The sequence below is a fragment of the Oryctolagus cuniculus genome, chromosome X (genome assembly GCF_051225735.1).
Source record: "Oryctolagus cuniculus isolate XC-2025 breed Fujian yellow rabbit chromosome X, ASM5122573v1, whole genome shotgun sequence".
In the NCBI taxonomy this organism is placed as follows: domain Eukaryota; kingdom Metazoa; phylum Chordata; class Mammalia; order Lagomorpha; family Leporidae; genus Oryctolagus; species Oryctolagus cuniculus.
In genome coordinates this window covers 54,369,048-54,393,582 of record NC_142888.1, presented here as the reverse complement: position 1 = coordinate 54,393,582, position 24,535 = coordinate 54,369,048, and the positions used below count along the sequence as shown (strand labels likewise).

The following is a 24,535-nucleotide window of genomic DNA, read 5'->3' as shown; positions in this document are numbered from 1 at the left end:
CTCCCATGGAATTTAAATTTAGCGGGGGAGCAGATGAATTAAATAATCTTACTGCAATATATTGAGTTTATAACTAAAATGGATATTCTGAAAGAAAGGAATACTATTCTGTGAGAACATACAGCAAAGGATCCTGGCAAGAGTTATTATTTTTTCTTTAAGGGAGAGGAGAGAGACAGACATACTGACATCTCCCACGTGCTGGAGCCAGGAACTCAATCCTGGTTTCTCTCATGATCACAGGGACTCAACTACTTGAGTACCCTTACTATTTCCCACAGTACACATTATCAGGAAGCTGAAATTGGAAGCAGAGCCACACTTGAACCCAAGACTTCAAAATAGACAAATTCAGGAGAGTCTAAAGAGATGAAATTAATTCAACTTGGAGTATATTTTTAAGGATTTTCTTGACATGAGCTACCAGATGTGGAATTCTTGAGACAGAGAGCAGAGTTATTTTAAAAGCTTATGCAGGCATACCTTGGAGATATTGCAGGTTAAGTTCTGGATGACTGCAATACAGTGAATTTTATACTAAAGCCAAATGAATTTTTTGGCTTATCAATGCACATAGATGTTTAGCTCATAGTATATTCTATTAATGTTCAATAGCAGTATGTCCAAACAGTATATGTACCTTAATTCTAAAATATTGCTAAAAATGCTGACACTCTTCCAAACCTTCAGCAAGTCATAAATCTTTTGCTGGAGTAGGATCTTGCCTTGATATTGATGGCTACTTACTGAACAGGGTAGTAGTTGCTGAAGGTCGGGGTGCCTGTGAAAATTTCTTAAAATGAGATACCAGTGAAACTTGCTGCATCTCCTGATTCTTTCATGAAGAACTTCTGTGTAGTATGCTGCTGTTTGACAGCATTTACCCACAGTAAAACATGTTCCCAAATTGAAATCAGTCAGCTCAAATGTTGCCACTGCTTTATCAACTAAATTTCTACAGTATATCCTTTGTTATCATTTCAACAGCGTTCATAGCTTTATCACCAGTAGTAGCTTTCATACATCTCAGGGAGCCACTTTGTTTATTTGAATGAAGCAACTCCTCCAAACATTAAGGCTTTATCATGAGATTGCCCCAATTCAGGCACATCTTGCACATCTTCAGGCTTCTGATTCTCTTGCTATTTCCACCATATATGCAGTTACTTCCTTCACTGAAGTCTTGAATCTCTCAAAGTCATCTCTGATGGTTAGATTCAGCTTCTTCCAGATTCCTGCAAATGTTGCTATTTTGATCTCTTATGAATCACAAATATTCTTAAAGGCATCTAGAATGGTGAATACTTTCCAAGACATTTTCAGTATACTTTCCTGATATCCAACAAAGGAATCACTCACTATCCACAACAAGTATAGCCTTACACTAAGACTTGAAAGTCAAAATTATTCCTTGATCCATAGGTTCTATGAAGAATGGGTGTTGTGTTGGTAGGCATCAAAATAACATTAATTAGGCCAGTGCTGTGGCATAGTGGGTAAAGTCGCCACCTGTAGTGCTAGCATCCCATGTGGGCACCGGTTCAAGTCCCAGCTGCTCCACTTCCGATCCAGCGCTCTGCTATGGCCTGGGAAAACAGTAGAAGATGGTCCAGGTGCTTGGGCCCCTGCACCCATGGTGGGAGACCTGGAAGAAACTCCTGGCTGCTGGTTTCGGATCGGCACTGTTCCAGCCATTGTTGCCAACAGGGAAGTGAACCAGCAGATACAAGACCTCTCTTTCTCTCCCTCCCTCCCTCTCTCTCTCTCTGCCTCTCCTTCTCTCTCCGTGTAACTCTGACATTCATTTGATTCATTTGAAGACAGAGATAGAGAGAGAAAAAGATCTTATATCTGCTGATACATTCCCCAAATGGCTGCAATGGCCAGAGCTGGGCCAGGCCAAAGCCATAAACTAGGAGTTTCTTCCTGGTCTCCTACATGAGTGCAGGGAGCCCAGGAGCTTGGGCTATCTTCCAGGGCTTTCCCAGGCACATTAACAGGATGCTGCATTGGAAGTCAGCCTGGACTTGAATAAGCGCCAGTATGGGATGCTGATACCGCAGGCACCAGCTTAACCTTCTACACTATAGCACCATCCCCCAAAAATCTATTGTTTAATGTTGCCACCTTCATCAGTTGTCTGATGAAGATCTTCTGGATGATGTGCTCCTGTTTCTTCATCAACACTTGCTGCTTCAACTTCTGTTAGCTTCATATTCTTCTTCAGCTTCCTTGCCTGTCTTGGCGCTCATAAAATTGAGGAGAAGTAGGCCCTTACTCTGGATTAGGCTTTACTTTAAGGAAATGTTATGGCTGGTTTGACCTTATAGTCAGATTACTAAAACTTTCTTTATATCAACAGTAAGGCTGTTTTTACTTTCCTGTCATTCATGTGTTCACTGCAGTTGTACTTTTTAAAAAAGTTTTATTTATTTGCTTGCTTGCTTACTTGACAGGCAGAATGACAGAGAACAGAGAAAGATGGAGAGCTAAAGAAGGGGAGAGCGGGGCCGGTGCTGTGGCACAGCAGGTTAATGCCCTGCCCTTGGCTATCTGTTTGGGACAAGGGTTCTTTCTTTCAGTCTGTTTTGGCTTTTGACATGCTTTCTTCACTAAGCTTAATCATTTCTAGCTTTTGATTTAAAGTGAATGATATGAGACTCCTCCTTTTACTTGAACACTTAGAGGCCATTTAATCTAATTTCAGTATTGTTGAGTCTGAGGGAATAAGGAGGCCTGAGGAGAGGGAATAAGAAAGGAGGGGGGGGGTGACCAGTCAGTGGAGCAATCAAAACACATGCAACTTTATCTGTTTAATTCACTATATTATATGTACATGATTTATGGTACCCCAAAACGATTAGAGACATCAAAGATCACAGATCACCATAACAGATGTAGTAATAATGAAAAGGTTTGAAATATTGTAAGAATTATCAAAATGTTGCACTGAGACCCAAAGTGAACACATGCTGTTGGAAAAATTGCTCCATTAGACTTGCTGGATGCAGGGGTGCCACAAACCTTCAATTTGTTAAAAAACAAAAAGTGTACAAAGCACAATAAAAGCAAAATAGCAAAATACAATCAAATGAGGTATGCCTATAATAGATATAAAATTGCTTTGCAGAAAGATTATTTCAATGTACTCCCTATTACCTGTGCATTCGACTGCTTATTTCCATACACTGCCATCAACAACGAGCCTTATCTTTGGTCTTTTAAATACTTTTTCCAGATATTGAGTTAATATTTCAGTTTTGCTTATGTGGATTGTTTTATAAGCTACAATATAATAGTTTGAGTATATGTGTATTGTGGGGAGCAACTCAGACTAGACTAAGTTACTGGAATTAAGACTTATTCTATGCATCTGCTCTCCCACAATATGGCACTGGGAGAGGAGTAAACAACTTCTACACAGCTGCCTCTCGCCAATTTGACTGATGAGCTGCAGGAGCTGATCTTGCTCCTGATTGGAGGAGAGCAGCGTGCTCGGCGTGTGGGTAGTAGAGTTGGGATTGGTGGAAGAGGACTGTAAAGGAGGAGAGAGACAACATGCACCAGGAACATCTATCTGAAGGAACATCTGAACAGCCCCTGAGAGAGCTGGCCGGCGGTGTGCCGCTCCCCCACGGAAGTGGGGAAAGTGGCAGGGGGAGCCGCCCCTCCACGGAGGTGGAGGGGTCGGCAGCCAACCCGGGAAGGACCAGCAGCAAACCTGGGAAGGGCCGAGCAGACAAAAGAACAGCGCAGGGTTTAGTGTCGTTCCTCCGCGAATGGGGGAGCGACAGTGTATATATATTAATCTCATTGGTTTTAGAAGGTATGATTTTGATTTTTAATATGCCTCTAAAGCTGAAACTAAAAAAACTTAATGAGAATGTTGCCTAACTAAAAAAACTTAATGGGAATGTTGCCTCAGAAACATTGGAAAAAGAAAAACATGAGATAAATTTGGACCAGATTAAGCATAATGAGAAAACTGTATTTTTGCTGACATTTTTCATAACCCAACATCTCCAATATAGTCAATACTAAGACCCCTGCTTTCCTAAAACACAGTATTGGAACTGTCCTATCATGAACTGCCTAAAATTATATAAAGCTTTCAACTACAAAGATGGAAATATGGAAAACTTTTTAAGATTTTTTTTTAAAAGATTTATTTTATTCATTTAAAAGATAGGTTAGAGAGAGAGAGATTTTCCATCTGCTGGTTCACTTCTCAAATGACTGCATTGGCTGGGGCTGGGCCAGGCTGAAGCCAGGAGTCAGAACTTCTCTGGGTCTCTTACATGGGTGCAAGGACCCAAGAACTTGGGCCATCCTCTTCTGCTTTTCCAGGCACATTAGCAGAGAGCTGGATCAGAAGTGGAGCAGCTAGGACATGAACCAGTGCCCATATGGGATGCTGGCATTGTAGGTGGTGGCTTAACCTGTTGTGCCACAACACTGGCCCCAGTTTTTTTCTAAGTTTTATATCATGTCTGCTAGCTTAATAAGAAATTTATGTCTCTTCATCATAATTGAATAACTTTTTAGCAATATGGGGGTGGTTATAGTTGAAAATAAGAAATTTAACAGAAATAAGTACAATTTTTTTTAGTTTTGAATTAACATGAAATACTTGCACATTTTTAAGGAGCAAGATACAAAATTTCAACACCTATACATAGCTTTAACTGACCATACCTGGCAAATAGCCTCTCCATTTCCTTATCTTTTCTTCCAGTTCTTTATGCAGAATATGATACATCATGATAAACCATAGTCACCCCCCTGGGCTGCAGAACACCAGCACCCATCAGATTCACCCTGCTCTGTTTTGATACCCATTATTCAGTCACCCTCATCCCTCTCAACTTCTAGTAATCAGGTCATCCCTCTTCTGGGTATATATCCAAAGGAAATGAAATCAGTGTATGAAAGAGATGCCTGCACTCCCATGTTTGTTGTAGCACTATTCACAATTGCCAAGGTATAGAATCAACCTAGATATCTATCAGTGGATGAATGGATAAAGAGTGTGGTATATACATGAAGGGTTTCTGTGAGTGAGACCCCAGTGGAAAGGGGCCATCAAAGAAGTATATACTTTTCTCTGAAGGGAGGAGAGAACTTCCACTTTCCTTATGGCCTTGTCCAAATACTGATGGAGTCTGTGGTCACAAAAGGCTTCCATAGCTTTGGCAGCTCATGGCAAGAGCCTCAGGTGATCACTGACGTCATAAATAAGCATGTTAATTGTTAAATGAACAACAGGAGCCACTGTGCACTTACTCCCCATGTAGGACCTCTGTCCTTAATGAGTTGTAATATGAAAATTAACTGCAAAACTTGTTCTCAAGCTGTACTTTATTTATACGTTTGTGTGTGTGTATGTGGGTGCAAACTGTTGAAATCTTTACTTAGCATAGAGTTGATCCTCTGTATATAAAGTTAAACTAAAAATGAACCATAATGGGATGGGAGTGCGAGCGGGAGGGCAGGTATGGGAGAAAGTACCATTATGTTCCTAAAGTTGTACCTATGAAATTTGCATTGATTAAATAAAAGCTTTAAAAAAGTGTAGTATATACACAGAGTGGAGTATTATTCTGCCATAAAAAAATGAAATCTTGACATTTGCAGCAAAATAGATGAAACTGGAAATCATAAATGAAACAAACCAGACAAAGAAAGACAAGTACTGTGTATTTTCATATATAGAAGTTAAAAACAATAATATATATGTATGTTTAATCCAAAGTAAAAATGAGTTGTTTAATATTTTCAGTTTGAAATACATTGGCCTTTGATTTAGAATAAAAGTTATATTTGTAATATTTTCAGGTATTTCACAAATATTTATATGATTCTAATATGATTCAACTAATGAAATATGGTTACATTTGAGATGACATGTAACTAACTGCTATGTTTTCTTTCTTTCAACAGTTAAAAGATGTTGATACTCGGAAAATCATAAAAGCAATGCTTTCTTATGTATGGCCCAAAGACAGGCCAGATCTGAGAGCTAGAGTTGCCATTTCCTTGGGATTTTTGGGTGGTGCAAAGGTAAGAATAGAAGAAATTATGCATTGTTTGGTTGCTCTATCAAAGAAGTACTGCCACATTTTATAATTATGAATCCTGGGCTGGTATAATTCACTTTGGGAGAAGGATGGCCAACTATTAGGACCCTCATTTAGTTTACATAATTACTTCAGGCAGTCACCAGAAATTATGTAATAATGCCCAGTTTATTGCTGGATCAGACTTTGAACAGTTTCAACTTAATGGAATTCACTCCTGAAGCTGATGTGAGATTCAGGAACATTGGTTGTAACTAAGCATAAGGAAGTTCATGAACGAAGAGTCTTATTGGCTCTTAATACATATTTCTGATGAGTTTGGTTCCCAGTACCCAGTAAATTGAAAGAAGATAGAGGCATTTTAGGCCCATTGATAGCCGCAAGTGGTAAATAACAGTTTAACATCAAGGGAAAAAGCAGAACAACTTAAAACCAACAACACAAATGCTGGCATTTTGGTCCACACACTTAGTAAAGGGTAGTACCTTTTACATTTCAGCAACCTCTTCAGTTTGTCATTGTACTATAAAGCAAAATTATATTGATGACCCTGAGTTTTCAAGAAAAAAAACCTTCATTTTTAACTTACTCAGATTTTAAAGTCAGGGAAGTATATATCTATAGATACAATAAAATATATTTATGTAATGAAGAGCATGGTCTCTGGAGTCAGACTGCCTGGATTCTACCACTTGTTACCCTTTTATCCCTGAGCAAGTTGCTTAGTGTCTATGCCTCAGTTTGCCTGTTTAGAAAATAGGATTCTTACAAGGATTACATAAATCAAGATATAAAAGGCTTAGAACAATGTCTGGCAGTAGTAAAAACAATATAGTTGTTAAATAAATTTACATTTCCAAATGTATGGTTAAAAGTGTTTGCTTAAAAATATAAATGCCATATGATGACAATTTGGTTGCCCGTCTTACATATAAGGATTAAAACTTTGTTTTAGAATCCAGATCTTACCACTATTTCTTCCATTTATCATGTATAGCCTCTTTTCTTTACCCATTCATTTCCCTCCCCTAAAAATACTTATTGAAAACTCATCACATAAAGTACTATTCTTGGCACTGCAGGGTATTCAGATATGATTAAAGCAAATTTCGTCCCTCAAATCATACAGAATAAGGCAAGTTTTATTTTTTATTTATTTATTTTTTTGACACGCAGAGTGGACAGTGAGAGAGACAGAGAGAAAAGTGTTTTCTGTTGGTTCACCCCCAATGGCCGCTGCGGCCAATGTGTTGTGGCTGGAGCACCGCGCTGATCTGAAGGCAGGAGCCAGGTGCTTCTCCTGGTCTCCCATGCGGGTACAGGGCCCAAGGACTTGGGCCATCCTCCACTGCACTCCCAGGCCACAGCAGAGAGCTGAATTGGAAGAGGGGCAGCCCGGACAGAATCTGGCACCCCACCCGGGACTAGAACCCGGTGTGCCGGCGCCACAGGCAGAGGATTAGCCTGTTGAGCCGCGGCGCCAGCTGCAAGTTTTATTTTACTGCTATAATGCAAGGTAGGTCATAAATGATTTAAAGATGTACAGGGGTCTTCGTACTTTTTGCTTGTTGAACTGTTTAGTGAAGCATATAAACTAACCTAAAAGTGTTGTCACATGGCTGGCATTGTGGCATAGTGGGTAAAGCCATCACCTGTGATGCTGGCATCTCATATGGGTGCCTGTTTATGTTCTGGCTGCTCCACATCTGATCCAGCTCCCTGCAAATGGCCTGGGAAAGCAGTGAAAGATGGCCCAAGTATTTGGACCCCTGCCACCCATGTGGGAGACCCAGATGAAGCTCCTGGCTCCAGGCTTTGACCTGGCTCAGCCCTATCCATTGCAGCCTTCTGGAGAGTGAACCAACAGACAAAAGATCGATCTCTCTCTCTCTCTCTCTCCCCCCCCTCTCTCCCTGTAGCTCTTTCAAATAAATATTTTTTAAATGTCACAAAAATAAAAAAATGAAAAGGGAGAGAGAGGGAGGGAAGTATCATTATATTCTTAGAACTGTATAAACTGCATGAAATCTGTTCTCCCCCCCCCCCGTAGCTCTTTCAAATAAATATTTTTTAAATGTCACAAAAATAAAAAATGAAAAGGGAGAGAGAGGGAGGGAAGTATCATTATATTCTTAGAACTGTATAAACTGCATGAAATCTGTTCTCTTTATATTAATTTTAAAAATATAAATAAAAAAGGAAGTACCAGTCAAGTGTTGTGGGGGTTTTAGAGGAAAGATGTGAACCATGATAGGAAGTCAGGAAAGGTTTCATAGAGCGGATAACATGGATAGGCCGTGACTGATGGGTAGGTATAGGCATTATGTGAATGGAGAGCTAGATAAAGCATGTAGTGTGTGTAAGAAGTGAGTAGCCCAGCTTTGCTCCAATGAGAGGAAAATATTTCAGAAAAATTTATTTCATTATATAGGAAATAGGAACTTTTGTTTTTGAGTAGAGAACTGATAAGGTTAGAACTGTGCTTTAGGAAATTAATCTTGCCCCATTGACCAAGATGGATTAAAGTGATGAGAGACTTAAAGTAGAGGTACCATTCAGTTCTTGCATTCATTCAGCTGATGTTTATTAACTAGTTAGGAAGCTGTAGTCCAGTCCAGGTGAGAAATAGTTTGTACTAGAGTGATGATAAAAAAGGTAAAATGAAGATAAAATATGTTAAAAAAGATATTGTGTGATGGGGGATGTAGAGTCAAGAAGACTTAACAACCAGTTGGATAGTAGAAGTAAAAAATGATAGACTTCAAAGATAATGCCAAGATGAAAGAATGTTAGTGGCTTTCACATAAGTAGTTAGTAAGTCAAGAAGTCTTGTTTGGAAAGGTGAAGATCTTGATCTTGGACCTGTTTAAGGTGCTAGTGAAACACCCAGATAAAGCTATTCATTTGGTAATACAAAATGCAGTGTAGGCTCAGGAAGGAGCCCACAGCTAGAGAAATTAAGAGGTGATTGCTGGAACAATGCAAATTGGTGATTTTGCCCAGGAAAAGAACAGAAATAGAAGACTAAGGACAGAGCCTTTGGTTAATATGCTCTTGTATGGAAGTAAGCAGTAGAAGAAACTGGGAAGGAGTAATTGAAGAAGTGGATAAAATCAAAATAATTTACAATGAGACTTTTTAAAAATTTATTTTGTGGGAGGTGAGTGGGCGAAGAGAGCAGACATACTCATCTGCTGGTTTATTCCCTATATACCTGCAATGACTATGACTTGGCCTGACCAAATTCAAGAGCTGGGTACTCAGTTCATGTGTTCCACCTGGATGGTAGAAACCCAATTACTGGAACCATCACCACTGCATCTCAGCTTTTTCATTCGCAGGAAGCTGGTGTCAGGAGATAAAGCCAAGTCTCTAATGCATGCATTCCCATGTGGGTGCAGGTATCTTAACCACTAGGCCAAATGCCTGTCTCAGATTCTATTTTCTTATCTCCCTTCTCATCTGTGGACTCTGTTGAGTTACTCTCTTGCTGAATCTGACTGCCTAGGGACAGGTTCAAGTACTTGCTCACATCAGGATGCTGAGCAACAAATCAAGAAATTGTACTTCATTTATTTAAGCTGAACAGAGATCTGATTTTGGTAGCTAATGTTTAAATTTTTGGTACCTAATATTGAAATTTTTAAATCTCTTGTTCATTTTAGCATAGTACTAAAATGTACTTTTTTTTTTTTTTTTTTTTAAACTTTTATTTAATGCATATAAATTTCCAAAGTACGACTTATGGATTACAATGGCTTTCCCCCCATACCGTCCCTCCCACCCACAACCCTCCCCTTTCCCACTCCCTCTCCCCTTCCATTCACATCAAGATTCATTTTCGATTATCTTAATATACAGAAGATCAGCTTAGTATACATTAAGTATGGATTTCAACAGTTTGCTCCCACACAGAAACATAAAGTGAAAAATAATAGATGATTTTTTAAAATGATGATGAAATCAGAGCAGACCTATTGTCATGTTTAATCCCAGTGAGAGTCAAGTTGGGAATTGATAATTTCTTTTTTTTTTTTTTTTTTTTTTTTTTTTTTTTTACAGAGGATCAGTTTAGTATGCATTAAGTAAGGATTTCAACAGTTTGCACCCCCATAGAAACACAAAGTGAAATATATTGTTTGAGTACTCGTTATAGCATTAAATCTCAATGTACAGCACATTAAGGATAGAGATCCTACATGAGGAGTAAGTGCACAGTGACTCCTGTTGTTGACTTTACCAATTGACACTCCTGTCTATGGCATCAGTAATCTCCCTATGCTCCAGTCATGAGTTTCCAAGGCTATGGAAGCCCTCTGAGTTCTCCGATTCTTATCTTGTTTAGACAAGCTCATAGTCAAAGTGGAGGTTCTCTCCTCCCTTCAGAGAAAGGTACCTCCTTCTTTGATGGCCTGTTCTTTCCACTGGGATCTCACTCGCAGAGATCTTTTGCCAGAGTGTCTTGGCTTTCCATGCCTGAAATACTCTCATGGGCTTTTCAGCCAGCTCCGAATGCCTTTAGGGCTGATTCTGAGGCCAGAGTGCTATTTAGGACATCTGCCATTCTATGAGTCTGCTGAGATTCTCACTTCCCATGTTGGATCACTCTCCCCTTTATTTACTCCATCAGTTAGCGTTAGCAGGTACTAGACTTGTCTATGTGCTCCCTTTGACTCCCAGTCCCTTCACCATGACCAACTGTGAACTGAAACTGATCACCTGGAACAGTGAGAAGGCATTGGTACATGCCACCTTGATGGGATTGAATTGGAATCCCCTGGTATGCTTCCAACTCCACCACTTGGGGCAAGTCAGCCTGAGCATGTCCCAAATTATACATCTCTTCCCTCTCCCATTCCCACCACCATGTTCAACAGGGATCACATTTCAGTTAATTTTCAACACTTAAGAATAACTGTGCATCAATTACAGATCTAAACCAGTCATATTAAGTAGAACAGATAAAAAAAACTACTAAGAGGGATAATGTATTTAGTTGTTCATTAACAGTCAGGGCTATGCTGATCAAGCCACCATTTCCCATAGTGTCCACCTCACTCCAACAGGTTTCCCTCTTGGTGTTCAGTCAGTCGTCACCGATCAGGGAGAACATATGGTATTTGTCCCTTTGGGACTGGCTTATTTCACTCAGCATGATGTGTTCCAGATTCCTCCATTTTGTTGCAAATGACTGGATTTCGTTGTTTCTTACTGCGGTATAGTATTCTAAAGAGTACATATCCCATAATTTCTTTATCCAGTCTATCGTTGATGGGCATTTAGGTTGGTTCCAGGTCTTAGCTATTGTGAATTGAGCTGCAATAAACATTAGGGTGCAGACCTCTTTTTTGTTTGCCAATTTAAATTCCTTTGGGTAAATTCCAAGGAGTGGGATGGCTGGGTCGAACGGTAGGGTTATCTTCAGGTTTCTGAGGAATCTCCAGACTGACTTCCATAGTGGCTTGACCAGTTTGCATTCCCACCAACAGTGGGTTAGTGTCCCTTTTTCCCCACATCCTCGCCAGCATCTGTTGTTGGTAGATTTCTGCATGTGAGCCATTCTAACCGGGGTGAGGTGAAACCTCATTGTGGTTTTGATTTGCATTTCCCTGATTGCTAATGACCTTGAACATTTTTTCATGTGCCTGTTGGCCATTTGGATTTCCTCTTTTGAAAAATGTCTATTGAGGTCCTTGGCCCATCTCTTAAGTGGGTTGTTGGTTTTGTTTTTGTGGAGTTTCTTGATCTCTTTGTAGATTCTGGTTATTAACCCTTTGTCTGTTGCATAGTTTGCAAATATTTTTTCCCATTCTGTCGGTTGTCTTTTCACTCTCCTCACTGTTTCTTTTGCAGTACAGAAACTTCTCAATTTGATGCAATCCCAATAGTTGATTTTGGCTTTGACTGCCTGTGCCTCCTGGGTCTTTTCCAGAAATTCTTTGCCTGTGCCAATATCTTGAAGGGTTTCTCCAATGTTCTCTAGTAACTTGATGGTGTCAGGTCGTAGATTTAGGTCTTTAATCCATGTGGAGTGGATTTTTGTGTAAGGTGTAAGGTAGGGGTCTTGCTTCATGATTCTGCACGTGGAAATCCAATTTTCCCAGCACCATTTATTGAATAGACTGTCCTTGCTCCAGGAATTAGTTTTAGATCCTTGATCAAATATAAGTTGGCTGTAGATGTTTGGGTTGATTTCTGGTGTTTCAATTCTGTTCCATTGGTCTATCCATCTGTTTCTGTACCAGTACCATGCTGTTTTGATTACAACTGCCCTGTAGTATGTCCTGAAATCTGGTATTGTGATGCCTCCGGCTTTGTTTTTGTTGTACAAGATTGCTTTAGCTATTCGAGGTCTCTTGTGCCTCCATATAAATTTCAGCACCATTTTTTCGAGATCTGAGAAGAAGGTCTTCGGTATCTTGATTGGTATTGCATTGAATCTGTAAATTGCTTTTGGGAGAATGGACATTTTGATGATGTTGATTCTTCCAATCCATGAGCATGGAAGATTTTTCCATTTCTTGGTATCCTCTTCTATTTCTTTCTTTAAGGTTTTGTAATTTTCATCGTAGAGATCTTTAACGTCTTTGGTTAAGTTTATTCCAAGGTATTTGATTGTTTTTGTAGCTATTGTGAATGGGATTGATCTTAGAAGTTCTTCCTCAGCCATGGCATTGTCTGTGTATACAAAGGCTGTTGATTTTTGTGCATTGATTTTATACCCTGCTACTTTGCCAAACTCTTCTATGAGTTCCAATAGTCTCTTAGTAGAGTTCTTTGGGTCCTCTAAATAAAGAATCATGTCATCTGCAAAGAGGGATAGTTTGAGCTCTTCCTTCCCAATTTGTATCCCTTTAATTTCTTTTTCTTGCCTAATAGCTCTGGCTAGAACCTCCAGAACTATATTGAATAGCAGTGGTGAGAGTGGGCATCCCTGTCTGGTTCCAGATCTCAGTGGAAATGCTTCCAACTTTTCCCCATTCAATAGGATGTTGGCCGTGGGTTTTTCATAGATTGCTTTGATTGTATTGAGGAATGTTCCTTCCAAACCCAGTTTGCTTAGAGTTTTCATCATGAACGGGTGTTGTATTTTATCAAATGCTTTCTCGGCATCTATTGAGATAATCATATGGTTTTTCTTCTGCAGTCTATTAATGTGGTGTATCACATTGATTGTCTTGTGCACATTAAACCATCCCTGCATACCAGGGATGAATCCCACTTGGTCTGGGTGGATGATCTTTCTGATGTGTTGTTGCATTCTATTGGCGAGAATTTTATTGAGGATTTTTGCATCTATGTTCATCAGGGATATTGGTCTGTAATTCTCTTTCAGTGCTGCATCTTTTTCCAGCTTAGGAATTAAGGTGATGCTGGCTTCATAGAAAGAATTTGGGAGGACTCCCTCTTCTTCGATTGTTCTGAATAGTTTGAGAAGAATTGGAGTTAGTTCTTCTTTAAATGTCTGGTAGAATTCAGCAGTGAATCCATCTGGTCCTGGGCTTTTCTTTGTTGGGAGGGCCTTTATTACTGTTTCAATTTCTGTCTCAGTTATGGGTCTGTTTAGGTTTTCGATGTCTTCCTGGTTCAATTTAGGCAGGTTGCATGTGTCCAGGAATCTATCCATTTCTGATAGGTTTCCCTGTTTGCTGGCATACAAGTCCTTGTAGTAATTTCTGATGATTCTTTTTATTTCTGTGGTGTCTGTTGTTACATTTCCTTTTTCATCTCTGATTTTATTGATTTGGGTCTTTTCTCTTCTTTTTTTAGTTAGTTGGGCCAATGGGGTGTCAATTTTGTTTATTTTTTCAAAAAACCAGCTCTTCGTTTGGCTGATTTTTGTAATGTTTTTCTTGATTCAATCCTGTTGATTTCTTCTCTGATTTTAATTATTTCTCTTCTCCTACTAGATTTGGGTCTGATTTGCTGTAGGTTTTCTAGATCCTTGAGGTGAATTGAAAGCTCATCTATTTGGTGTCTTTCCAATTTCTTGATGTAGGCACCTATTGATATAAACTTTCCTCTTAACACTGCTTTTGCTGTGTCCCATAAGTTTTGGTATGTTGTGCTGTTATCCTCATTTACTTCCAGAAAGTTTTTGATTTCTCTTTTGATTTCTTCTATGACCCATTGTTGATTCAGGAGCATGTTGTTCAATCTCCATGTGTTTGCGTATGCTCTAGGGATTCCTGAGTTGGTAATTTCCAACTTCATTCCTTTATGGTCTGAGAAGCTGCATGGTATGATTCTAATTCTTTTGAATTTGCTGAGACTCGCTTTATGGCCTAGTATGTGGTCAATCCTAGAGAAGCTTCCATGTACTGCTGAGAAGAATGTAAAATCTTTAGCTGTAGGATTGAAAGTTCTGTATATATCTGTTAGATCCATTTGGGCTATAGTGTTGTTTAAATCTACTGTATCCTTGTTGATCTTCTGACCGGATGATCTGTCTATTTCTGAGAGTGGAGTATTGAAGTCCCCCAGTACTACTGTATTGGGGTCTAAGTCTCCCTTTAAGTCCGTTAATAAATCTTTTAGATAAACTGGTGCCCTGTAGTTAGGTGCATATACATTGATAATTGTTATATCTTCCTGTTGAATTGATCCTTTAATCATGATATAGTGTCCCTCTTTGTCTCTCTTAACAGTTTTTGTGGTAAAGTTTATGTTGTCCGATATTAAGATGGCTACGCCCGCTCTTTTTTCATTTCTGTTGGCATGGTATATCTTTTTCCAGCCTTTCACTTTCAGTCTGTATGGATCTTTGTTGGAAAGATGTGTTTCTTGTAAGCAGCAAATAGATGGGTTTTGTTCCTTAACCCAATCAGCCAATCGGTGTCTTTTAACTGGACAGTTCAGGCCATTCACGTTCAAAGTGACTAATGATAAGTGGTAACTTTGCCCTGCCATTTGCCAAAGATAAGTTCTAATATATGCTTTGAATTCCCTGTGATCTTTTGCTGTGAGGTTTCCTTCCTTGGTTTCCTTCCTTTACCTTCTTTCATATTGATGACCGTGTTTCTGTGTTTCTGTGTGTAACACATCTTTAAGCATCTTTTGCAGGGCTGGACAAGTGGCAACAAATTCTTTCAATTTCTGTTTGCAATGAAAAGTCTTTATTTCACCTTCATTCACAAATGATAGCTTTGCAGGATATAATATTCTGGGCTGGCAGTTGTTCTCTCTTAGTACCTGGGCTATATCTCGCCATTCCCTCCTAGCTTTTAGAGTTTCTGATGAGAAGTCAGCTGTGAGTCTGATTGGAGATCCTCTGAGAGTAATCTGACGTTTCTCTCTTGCACATTTTAGCATCTTTTCTTTATGTTTCACTGTGGAGAGTTTAATTACAACGTGTCGTGGTGAGGATCTCTTTTGGTCGTGTTTATTAGGGGTTCTGTGGGCTTCCTGTACTAGGATTTCTCTGTCCTTCTCCAAACCTGGGAAATTTTCTGCTAATATCTCACTAAAAAGGCCTTCTAATCCTTTCTCCCTCTCCATGCCTTCAGGAACTCCTAGAACCCGAATGTTGGGTTTTTTAATAGTATCCTGAAGATTCCCGACAATATGTTTCAGATTTCTAATTTCCTCTTCTTTTCTTTGTTCTGACTGTATCCTTTCCTGTTCTCTGTCTTCTAAGTCCGATATTCTCTCTTCTGCTTCACCCATTCTGTTTGTAAGGCTCTCTATTGTGTTTTTCATTTGATCTATTGAATTCTTCACTTCAGTCACTATCCCAGTTTCCTGTTGTACTAGTTGTTTCGTTTCATTTTGATTCCTCCTTAATATTTCATTTTCACGAGAGAGATTTTCTATCTTGTCCATTAAGGATTTGTGTAGTTCCAGAATTTGTTTTTGAGAACTTCTTAATGTTCTTATCAATTTTTTGAGATCTGCTTCTTGCATTTCTTCTATGTCATCATCTTCATAATCTTGAATTGGGGTGTCTTTTTCATTTGAGGGCGTCATGGTGACTTCCTTGTTTTTATTACCTCGGTTTTTGCGTTTGTTATTTGGCATATTGGAGATGTTTGGTTTCTTCACTGTGGTGCTTTTTCTTGTTATCCTATGACTCTAGATTAAGTGGGCTATCTGTTTTTGATGGAGCCTTAGGGCTTGAGATGGGTGTGGCCTGAGAGCTCTGTTTGGTGTGCCAAAGGTGACACTCCCAGGTTAGGCGTGGTAAATCTCTCTCTCTCTCTCTTTTTTTTTTTGATTCAAAAGGGAAGTAATTCCGCACAGCTGAACGAAGTTGGAGGTAGTTAGCAGGCAAATGATATACCCACAGGAGCCAGAGATCAGAAGCTCTTTCCCAAGATCCCCACAGGGAATCTGTTCGGCCCTCAGAGTGGGCTCAAATTCTCCTTCAGCCTCCCACTGGGTTGCCAAAGTTACGGAATTGTAGCGTCTCTGGAGAGTGCTCACGTGAATTCCGTGAGTTCTCTCCCCCACCGTCTCTTTTTTCACAGTCTCAGTTCAGTAGCACCACAAATTTACTAGCTCCTAATCTCCTGTTAATTCGCCCCGCCCAGAGTCAGGTTTTTCTGCTAGGCTCAGGGCCGGTGCAGACCTGAGGTCGCTCTGCTTATGACGTATGTCCAAGATGGCGCCTGCTCTTTGTCTTGCTCGCCCTTGAGAGGTGAGCGGAGAGAGAGAAACCCGTGTCCGTACTAGTCACCCTTTTTTCTCTCTCTCTCTCTCTTCCAGTTAGCCTTGTGAACTTCCCCCCCCGGGGGTCGTTCCCTCTAGTCTCCTCTCTCCGCTTGCCTGCCGGTGTCTCGGGCTATTGAGGTTCGGCTCACCTCGCGTTCCAGCGCTGGTGTGTTGAGTCTGCCGCTGATGTCCCGAACTGTGGGCTCCCACGCTCTCCACGCAGGTCCGCTGTGAGTCACGCGTTCCAGAAGAGTTTCTTCTGCTGTTTCCTCCCCTACTCTTCCTTGAACCTGCAGTATCTCCACTTTTATTAAACTATCTCTCCCCAGACTATCAGTGTGCTCCCTTCCTATTCCACCATCTTGCCGGAAATCCCTAAAATGTACTTTTACATATAAACTACATGAGGAAAAAGATGATTCTGACCTCTTATGCAAAGCAAGCTTAGCAAATTGGCCTTTATTCCTTTCTTATTGTTCATAAGTACCTTGCTCACAAGATACAGGCTCATTGTTTTCTGGACATTCTTTTGTGTGTTTAGAAAATGTGTTTTTTTGTTTTGTTTTGTTTTGTTTTGACAGGCAGAGTAGACAGTGAGAGAGAGAGAGAGAGAGAGAGAGAGAAAGGTCTTCCTTTTTCCACTGGTTCACCCCCCAATGGCCGCTGCGGCCGGTGCGCCGCGCTGATCCTAAGCCAGGAGCCAGGTGCTTCTCCTGGTCTCCCATGCAGGTGCAGGGCCCAAGGACTTGGGCCATCCTGCACTGCCTTCCCGGGCCACAGCAGAGGGCCGGACTGGAAGAAAGGCAACCGGGACAGACAGAGGATTAGCCTATTGAGCTGCAGCGCCGGCCAGAAAATGTTCTTTAAGTTTTTTCATTGCCATGTAAAATTGCACATATTTATGGGGTATTGTGATGTTTCCATATATGTACACATTGTGTAATGTTCAAATCAGGGTAACCCTATCAACTCAAATATTTATCATTTCTTTGAGTTTTTTGAGATGGACTTTTTTTAATTAAAGAGAATGGGTTAGAACATGACTAATTAAGCTACCCAAAGTGAGGCATCTTAAGTAGTGACATTTCTATTAGCATTTATTTTTAGACTGAGCTTCAGTCCTTCAAAATACGGATTTCTGTTGCTTGGTGACAGCATCAGGTCAATATCAGAGTATGAAATCTTAGATCTAAGCTCACTTCTTTAAGGACGGAAATATTTTTAGAAGGCTAATATTTGGTTCTTCAGTCAACACATGCTAAGTACACAAACTCATGTAAACTAATTGCAAGTAAACAGAAATGAATCTAGAAAACCCTCAAAAAGTATGTTTGACTCCTTTTGAATCAGGAAAAGGAAGAAATTTTCAGATATTATGAAGAGTCTGTGTTAATACTTTCAAAGCATCTAGAAGACTAATTGCAATTTATTGGACAGAAACTAAACTATACAATGTCTAGGCTTGCAGAGCATAATACTAGCATAAAAGCATTCCGAATACCATTTTTCCAGCTTCTGAACTGTGTAAACTGTCTTCAGTTTAAAAGTGTTCATTCTTCCAAATCTTCAGAAACACTATTGAGCAGTATTGCGGGCGCATTTTATAACTGGTGTGCAAAACTATGGATTATTACCCCCTTTCGTCCCTTCACTTCCTGTTTTTCTTTTTTTTTTTCTTTTTTTTTCTTTTTTTTTTTTTTTTTTGACAGGCAGAGTGGACAGTGAGAGAGAGAGAGACAGAGAGAAAGGTCTTCCTTTGCCGTTGGTTCACCCCCTAATGGCTGCTGCGGCCAGTGCACCGCGCTGATCCGAAGCTGGGAGCCGGGTGCTTCTCCTGATCTCCCATGCGGGTGCAGAGCCCAGGCATTTGGGCCATCCTCCACTGCACTCCCGGGCCACAGCGGAGAGCTGGCCTGGAAGAGGGGCAACCAGGACAGAATCTGGCGCCCCGACCGGGACTAGAACCTGGTGTGCCAGTGCCGGAAGGCGGAGGATTAGCCTATTGAGCCGCGGCGCCGGCCCCTGTTTTTTCTTAACCTGATTACACACTTTGATGTCTGAACACTGTAGACCAGTCTAGACCCTTTCACTCTCTGCTCTTCCCTGCCTCCTCTACGTATTCTAGAAATTTTAGTGTAGAGTTCACGAATCCTTTTAGCTCTAAATGCCATCCAGCTTCCTCTGCAGCCATAGTGGTATCATGACTAGGTCTGAGGCATAGGTGGGAAGGAAGGAAGTAAAAAAAAAATATATAAACCATTTTGATTTGGAGGATCTTAAAGTTAACATTGACTCCAACAAATATTTTTTTTAAAGATTTATTTATTTATTTGAAAGTCAGAGTTACACAGAGAGGAGAGGCAGAGAGAGAGAGAGAGAAGTCTTCCATCTGATTGTTCACTCCCCAGGTAACCACAATGGCCAGAGCTGCACGAATCCGAAGCCAGGAGGCAGGAGCTTCTTCCAGGTCTCCCACACAGGTTCAGGGGCCCAAGGACCTGGGCCATCTTCTACGTTTTACCAGGCCATAGCAGAGAGAGGAGCAGCCGGGACTAGAACCGGCGCCCATGTGGGATGCCAGCGCTTCAGGCCAGGGCTTTTCCCAGTGTGCCACAGTGCCGGCCCCTCCAACAAATATTTTAAAGACAAACTATCCTGTACAGATGCTTTGAGGCAGAGATAGTTGCTATTCTAGTTGTAGCAATTCAACATTAATATGTTGGAGTTCTCTATGAGATAGAATTTAGGGATTCTGCCATCAGAGAAAAAGAGAACAGTATTTGTCTTCATCCCTTAAATTCCTACAAATCATATACAATGTCTTTTTCTATGCTATGCTATATATATATATATATATATATGTATATATACATAGTATACATGTATTTATATGTATATATATATCATAGGAATGTCACATCATCAGGAATCTTGGAATTTTCAGATCTCAATTTTTTTTTAATTTTCAACATTTCTATTAGTATTTTACATACAGTCATGGTAGGATTTAAGGAAAGCATTAAAATATATTTACTGAAATCATCTGATTTTATAAAATTGACGTTAACCTTTAGTATTTCAAAAAAGGCTTATTTGTATTCTCCAGCCACTACCATCTTGGAAACTACTTAGCTACCAGAGATATTTTAGTACAAAGGAAATTAAAGTATCAAGCACAAAAAGGACTCAATAATCTGTTAGAAATCAACAGAAGCTATCTCTATAATTATAAAATAATTTCAAGGGAAGTGTGATTTATAAAAATAAAGTCAATCCCCCTTTTATTCAGGATGTGTATATTACATAAAGTAAGGGGTAATATATGTATTGAGCAAACATTTCTTGAGTGACTGCTAGATATAAGGTACTGTGCTAGGCACCTGGGAATACAAAAATGAATAAAATATGAGCCTTGCATTTCTGAAGTTGCAGTGTACTAGAGGAGAAAAACATAAAAATAAAGGTAAAATATCTATGATATAATATAAACACCCAAAAAGAATGGCAAATTAAACTCTATAGGAGGGACTGGTGCTGTGGCACAGTGGGCTAAGCTTCTGTCTGTGATGCTAGCATCCCATGTGGGCTACGGATCTAGTCCTGGCTGCTCCCCTTCCCATCCAGCCCCTTCTGTGGCCTGGGAAAGCAGTGGAGGATGGCCCAAGTGCTTGGCGCCTGGCACCTGTGTGGGAGACCTGGAAAAAGCTCCTGGTTCCTGGCTTCGGATCAGCTCAGCTCCGGCCACTGCAGCCATTTGGGGAGTGAACCAGTGGATGCAAGACCTTTCTGTCTCTCTGTTTCTCTGTCTGTAACTTTACCTCTCAGATAAATAAATAAAATCTAAAAAAAAAAAAAAGAACTCTATCGGAGTGCCAGTTATTGGGCATTTAGGGAAGGCTTCATGAAAGAGCTAGCATTTCCTAATAATGATGCTGACATTTATAACTTCAAAAAGTTCATGTATTTCATACTTAAATTTGATTTTTTAAAATTTTTCTGAAAAACACTTTTTAAAATGAAGCAATGTTTCTTGAGCCTTTAATTAAGTTAAAAGATATGATTTATACCTTGGAGTATTTTTCAATTAAAAGAAATTTATACTCATTAAATAAAAGATTTCTTTGGAAAAAATTTATTTTAGGGTTGGGTGTTGTAGCACAGTGGCTTTAGCCACCACTTGATACACCTGCATCCCATATTGGAATGCCTATTTGAGTCCCAGCTACTCTGCTTCCCATCCAACTCTCTGCTAACGCACCTGGGAAAGCAGTGAATGATGGCTTAAGTACTTGAATTCCTGTCGCTCATGGGAGATTCAGATGGAATGCCTGGCTCCTGACCTTGGCCTGTCCCAGCTCTGGCTGTTGTGGATATTTTGGAGAATGAACTAGTAGATGGAAGAGCTCTTGTTTTCATTCCTGCTCTTGCTCCTTATCATTCTGATTTTCAAGTAAATAAATATTTTTAAGATATTTTATATTATAGAGAAGTGTTAGGTTTATAGAAAATTGAGCAGTAAGTACAGAGAGTTCTTATATCTCCCTTTTCTTTACATATACAGTTTGTTCTGTTAACATTGTATTAGTGTGATAAATTTGTTAATAATTGATGAAATAATTATTAAAAGAAGATGCATGAACAGGAACAGATGGTTGCCCTAGTAGTTAAAAATGCCAGTTAAGCCGGCGCCACAGCTCAATAGGCTAATCCTCCGCCTAGCGGCGCCAGCACACCAGGTTCTAGTCCCGGTTGGGGCACCGGATTCTGTCCCGGTTGCCCCTCTTCCAGGCCAGCTCTCTGCTATGGCCCAGGAGTGCAGTGGAGGATGGCCCAAGTGCTTGGGCCCTGCACCCAATGGGAGACCAGGATAAGCACCTGGCTCCTGCCTTCGGATCAGCACGGTGCGCCGGTAGCAGCACACCAGCCGCGGCGGCCATTGGAGGGTGAACCAACGGCAAAGGAAGACCTTTCTCTCTGTCTCTCTCTCTCACTGTCCACTCTGCCTGTCAAAAAAAAAATGCCAGTTAAGACACCCACATCCTAGAGGTCGGAGCTGTGGCGTAGCAGGTAGAGCTGCCACCTGCAGTGCCAGCATCCCATATGGGCGCTGGTTCGAGTCCCAGCTGCTCCACTTCTGATCCAGCTCTCTGCTATTGCCTGGGATAGCAGTAGAAGATGGCCCAGGTTCTTGGGCTACTGCATTCACATGGGAGCCCTGGAAGAAGCTCCTGGCTCCTGGCTCTGGATCAGCCCAGCTCTAGCCCTTGCGGCCATCTGGGGGAGTGAACCAGCAGATGCAAGACCTTTCTCTCTCTCTCTCTTCTCTCTCTCTCTCGCTCTGCCTGCCTCTGCCTTTCTGTAACTCTGCTTTTCAAATAAATAATAATAAATAAATATTTAGACGAAAAAAGACCCACATTCTGTACTGGAAAATCTAGGTTTGATCTCCAGCTCTGGCTCCAGATTTCATCTTCCTGTTAATGTAGACACTGGGAGACATGCCAATGGCTCAAGTAGTTGGGTTCCTGCCACCAACTTGGGAGACCTGGATTGCATTACCAGCTCCGTACTTCAGTCCTGGCCCTGCCCCAGCTTTTGCAGGCATTTGGGACGTAAACCAGTGGATGAGAACTCTCTCATGTCTACCTGTCTCTGTTGCTCAAATAAAAATTTTTTAAAAATTTAAATGTAATTTAATATTTAGTTTTTTTATTATTGATTAAGTCCATAATTTACATTAGAGTTCATACTTTGTATTGTACAGTTATGGATTTTTGGAAATATGTAATGTTATATATCTACTGTTATAGTTTGCTCTAAAAATCCCATGATCTACCTGTTTTCAACCCTGCTTCATTTCTCCCAAATTTCTGACAACCTCTGATCATTTTACTGCCTTTAGTTTGTTTTGAATATACATACATATAGTATGTATATTTCAGGTTCTTTGATATTTTTCTGTGATATGGTAGCTCATTTCTTTTTATCCCTGAATAATGTTCCATTGCGAGGATGTACTGTATTGTATTTATCCATTTATCTGTTAAAGGGCATCGTGGTTGTTTCCAGATTTTGGCAGTTATTAATAAAACTGTAGTAAACATTCATGTACAGGTTTTTTTATGGACATAATTGTCAACTCACTTGGATAAATATCAAGGAGTGCAATTGCTGAATCATATATCTAGGAAACTGATAAACCATTTTCCATAGTGGTGTACCATCACCAGAAATGATTGAAGAGTTCCTGTTGCTCCACATTCTTACCACCTTTCAATGTTATCAGTGTTTTAGATTTTAGCCATTCTAATATTCAGGTAGTGGCAACATAATTTTTCTAATTTGTATTGTCTAAAAACTTATGTGCATTTTCTCAAATATTTACTTTGTACTTGTATAACTTCTTTGGTGAGATGACTGTATAGGTCCTTTGGATTGATTTTTTTTTTTTTTGACAGGCAGAGTGGACAGTGAGAGAGAGAGACAGAGAGAAAGGTCTTCCTTTGCCGTTGGTTCACCCTCCAATGGCCGCTGCGGCCGGCGCACCACGCTGATCCAATGGCAAGAGCCAGGTGCTTCTCCTGGTCTCCCATGGGGTGCAGGGCCCAAGCACTTGGGCCATCCTCCACTGCACTCCTGGGCCATAGCAGAGAGCTGGCCTGGAAGAGGGGCAACCGGGACAGAATCCGGCGCCCCGACCGGGACTAGAACCCGGTGTGCTGGCGCCACAAGGCAGAGGATTAGCCTAGTGAGCCGCGGCGCCGGCCTGTTGTTGAGTTTTAAAGTTAATTTTAGGTTTTGAACAACAACTTTTTATCATATGTGTCTTTGGTAAATATTTCCTCCCATTTTGTGACTTATCTGTCTATAATATTTCTTTATTTGAAAGAGTAGCAAACAGAGAGGGAGAGAGAGAAATCTTCCATCCCCTGGTTCACTTCCCAAATGCCTACAACAGCCAGGGTTGGCCCAACTGAAGCCAATAGCCAGAAACTGCATCTGGATTTCCCATAGAGATGGCAGGGACCCAAGCATTTGGGCCATCATCTGCTGTCTTCCAGGAAGATGAATCAGAAGCAGAATTGGGACTTGATCCCAGACACTCTAATAGGGGATGCAAGCATCCCAAGTGGTAGCTAAACCTGCTGCACCACAATGCCCATCCCCTTATCTCTTTTTTCAAAAGTTATTCTTAAAAAAAAAAGATTTCTTTTTATTTGAAAGGCAGAGTTACACATAGAGGGAGAGGCGGAGAAAGAGATCTTCTACCCACTGGGTCACTACGCAAATGACTGCAACAGCCAGGGCTGGGCCATAACGAAGCCAGGAGCCAGGAGCTTCTTCCAGGTCTCCCAGGTGAATGCAGGGGCCCAAGAACTTGGACCATCCTCTGCTGCTTTCCGAGGTACATTAGCAGGGAGCTGGATCAGAAGTGGAGCAGCTGGGACTTGAGCTGGTAAATTAATATTTATTTTATTTGAAAGGCAGAGAGAAATATTTTATCTGCTGGTTATGTCCTCAAATATCTGCAATAGCCAAGACTGGGAGCCAGGAACTCAATCTCCCATATGAGTGGCAGGGACTCAAGTACTTGAACCATTATACCTGCTCCCTCCCAGCATGTGTATTTTTTTTTTTTTGACAGGCAGAATTAGACAGTGAGAGAGAGAGAGAGAGACAGAGAGAAAGGTCTTCCTTTTTCCGTTGGTTCACCCCCCAAGTGGCCGCTATGGCCGGTGCGTTGCGACCAGCACACTGCGCCAATCCAAAGCCAGGAGTCATGTGCTTCCTCCTGGTCTCCCATGCAG

At 40.7% G+C, this 24,535-nt stretch overlaps 1 protein-coding gene across 3 annotated transcripts in view; it reads left to right on the top strand.

Annotated features, from left to right (window-relative positions):
- The window catches only part of ABCB7 (ATP binding cassette subfamily B member 7), a 122,982-nt gene that overhangs the window by 72,471 nt on the left and 25,976 nt on the right, over nucleotides 1-24,535 (top strand). For all 3 annotated transcript variants that reach the window (XM_002721823.6, XM_008248850.5, XM_089324855.1), the window contains exon 4: nucleotides 5,941-6,060. In XM_002721823.6, the coding sequence (XP_002721869.2) occupies nucleotides 5,941-6,060 (120 nt within the window). The remainder of the gene's footprint in view (nucleotides 1-5,940; nucleotides 6,061-24,535) is intronic.